The 2790-nt window shown below is 39.6% G+C and overlaps 1 protein-coding gene across 1 annotated transcript in view; it reads left to right on the top strand.

Annotated features, from left to right (window-relative positions):
- Positions 1-875, top strand: part of LOC107490934 (putative fasciclin-like arabinogalactan protein 20) — a 1120-nt gene extending 245 nt beyond the window's left edge. Inside the window, exon 2 of the mRNA XM_016111731.1 lies at positions 11-875. Coding sequence (XP_015967217.1) covers positions 11-875 — 865 coding nt within the window. The remainder of the gene's footprint in view (positions 1-10) is intronic.
- The last annotated feature ends 1915 nt before the right edge of the window (positions 876-2790 follow it).

The following is a 2790-nucleotide window of genomic DNA, read 5'->3' as shown; positions in this document are numbered from 1 at the left end:
CCTTCCACAGCTTAATCTCACTCCCTTTCGGCGCCAACATCCCCACCCTTCTCCCATCCCACTCCCTCACCGTCACCACCACCACCGGCTCCGCCGACAGTCTCTCTATTAACAACGTTACCGTCAACTCGGAGCCACTCTACAGCGACGCCTCTCTCGTTATCTTCACAACCGACCACTTCTTCGACCCGTACTTCCAGCTTCCAGCCAAAATCCCCCACCGCACCGGAACAACCGATCCTTATTCCTCCTCCGCCGCTGCGTGTTTTGCGGGAAGAAAGAACCACCGGAAGTCGCTCTCCTCCGGCGAGGCCTTTTCTTTCAAAGAAGCTAGCAGCGTTCTGAGATCCAAAGGCTGCTTCCTAATGGCTTCGCTTCTCGACACGCAGTTTCTCGCCATCAGGAACCGCCCACAGCTGACGCTTTTCGCCCCCGTGGACAAGGTCGTTACGTCCACCAACGCCACAAGGGGCCACGTGGCTGCAACTAATAATAACAACCCAAGACTAAGAGGTCACTCGTCTATTCTTCGCCACCACCTCGTGCCTTGCAGGATCCTTTGGAGCGATCTTTTGACGTTGGAGGAGGGTACTCTAATTCGGACCTACGAGAGAGGGTTCACGCTCAACGTCACGAAGTCAACGGAAGACGTGCTATTGGTCAACGGCGTTCCGGTGATTTCCCCTGAGCTTTATAACAGCGACTGGCTCGTCGTTCATGGCCTCCAAGAAGTGCTTTCGCCTTTGAAGGGCCGAAGAGGCAGAGGAGTAGAAGGTTCTGGAAGGATCTCGGAGGCAGCGGCGGAAGTTGGTAACGCGACGTCGTATGGGGAAGATAGCGCTGCGCAGCATTTCCACTTCTCTGTTTTCCATTAGGTGATAACGAAAAGATTATGTTTGCTTTTCTTGAAATTAAATTTCGGACTCTTAATTTTGTGCTGAGAATTGGGTTTTTGAAAAGATCATTATTTTAGTGAATATTTACAGTGATTATGAATGCGTCTTAACGGTTGAGGGGCTAACTCCCTAGTTAATAGTTAGGATTAATTAGTTCGCCAGGGTTATTTACAATGCAAATGCGTTAAACAATGATCATGTAAAGGTTTTCAACTAGGACTAGGTAGTAGGTACTGTTGTATTTTCTTTCTTGCCTGGTTGAGTAGAGTTCAGAATCCATATCTATCTGCACCTAGTTTTGAAAGCCTCACCAAGTGCATTTTTTTTCATGAGCCTCAAAAAGTGTAAATTATATTTGCCAAAGATTATAAAGATGACATTAAGTTGTTTTCTTTTTCTAGTGAAAAATGCTGAAGAATAATCCTTTCATGTGTCAAACAATTAGTCGAGATGAATCACGCATTACTCTCAGATTGGCCGAGATAAATTTTTGGGACTTCTAATGTGTTATGCAGATTATTAACCAGTCAAGCTCAAACAATAACTTTGACGATTGTAAATAATTTTAGTGGTTGGAATATTGAGGAGCGAAACTTATTCCTTTATGGAATATTAATTTTATCTGCATTAAAATCTTTACTTTGTAAATAATAAAAGAAAAAATAATTTTACAGAAAATAACCAAATAAAATAAACTGATTTTACTTGAACAATTTAATATTATAACAATTTTATATTGGGAAGAAGATGGAGTATCACAGGATTATGAGAGTACATGAGTGTGATGGCTTAAAAATCGGTGGATCCGATTTCATGACTTGTAAACTTTTTCGCATTTAGCAAAGTAATCGCTGGGTCCGATTTCTTTGAACCCAAAAAAATTTGAACGTAAAGCATGAAGCATGAAATCGGTGGGTCCGATTTCCATGGACTGCCTTTCATGAACTACAAATCGGAAGGTCCGATTTGTGTCCTCTTTCAACTGCAATAAATCGGATCGTCTGATTTCTTTCCTTCACCTGAACGCCGTTACAACAGTGTAAAACTCCCCCAAATTTCATAACCCAGCATTACACCAAACTTAATCTCATATCGAAAAAAATTAGCCTTAATATAAAGAACAGAATTTCAATCTTTGGAATAAGACAAAAAATTTAACGAAGTACAAAAGAAACAAGATTAAATTTTGCAATAAAATTAAATTGCATAAATATAAAGTACAAAATTTGTAAAGAGAAAAATAAAGGAGATGGAAGAAAACTTACAAAAAACCTAACTCAAGACAAAATATAAAAAAAATCGCTGGAATGTGACAGTTTGTGACAGTGTGTTTCTAAAACCAATTTCCAACCTAAATCCCTTTGCAGCTCGTCAATTTATAGGGCCATTAAGCTCAAACACTTTGTAACACGTAACTTGCTCATCAATTTACCAAATAACTGTCTGGGCCTAATTCCTTGAATTTTAAAACTTATCTTCGAATTCTTCTTCGACAATCTCTCTCGACCTCCTTGAGTTTGCAATCAATTTTGGCTCATCAAACACAAGGGCTACATTGGACGAGTAACATAATGTCACTCTCCTTTCGTCATTGACTGTTGCAGATAAGGAGTCCAACCCCACATAAAAGCAACAAAAGCATTATAAATTGTTGGTTAATCCAATTATCAAGAATAACAAGATTTCACAAGCAGATATACAAGTTAAACGATAGCACATCATAATTGGATATAGCAGATTTCCCACTAATAACTAGATCTGAATATACTTGCAAAGGGTTCAACCAGTAAAAACAAAATTTAACTATAATTGTTGTCCGAAAAAGAGAATAAAATGTTAAACTGTATTTAGTAATTTCATCATATCTGTGATCCTCCACAATGACGAAATGAAG

The sequence above is a fragment of the Arachis duranensis genome, chromosome 5 (assembly GCF_000817695.3).
Source record: "Arachis duranensis cultivar V14167 chromosome 5, aradu.V14167.gnm2.J7QH, whole genome shotgun sequence".
NCBI classification, from domain to species: domain Eukaryota; kingdom Viridiplantae; phylum Streptophyta; class Magnoliopsida; order Fabales; family Fabaceae; genus Arachis; species Arachis duranensis.
The sequence above is the reverse complement of the archived record's forward strand: the minus strand, read 5'-3'. Positions and strand labels throughout refer to the sequence as shown.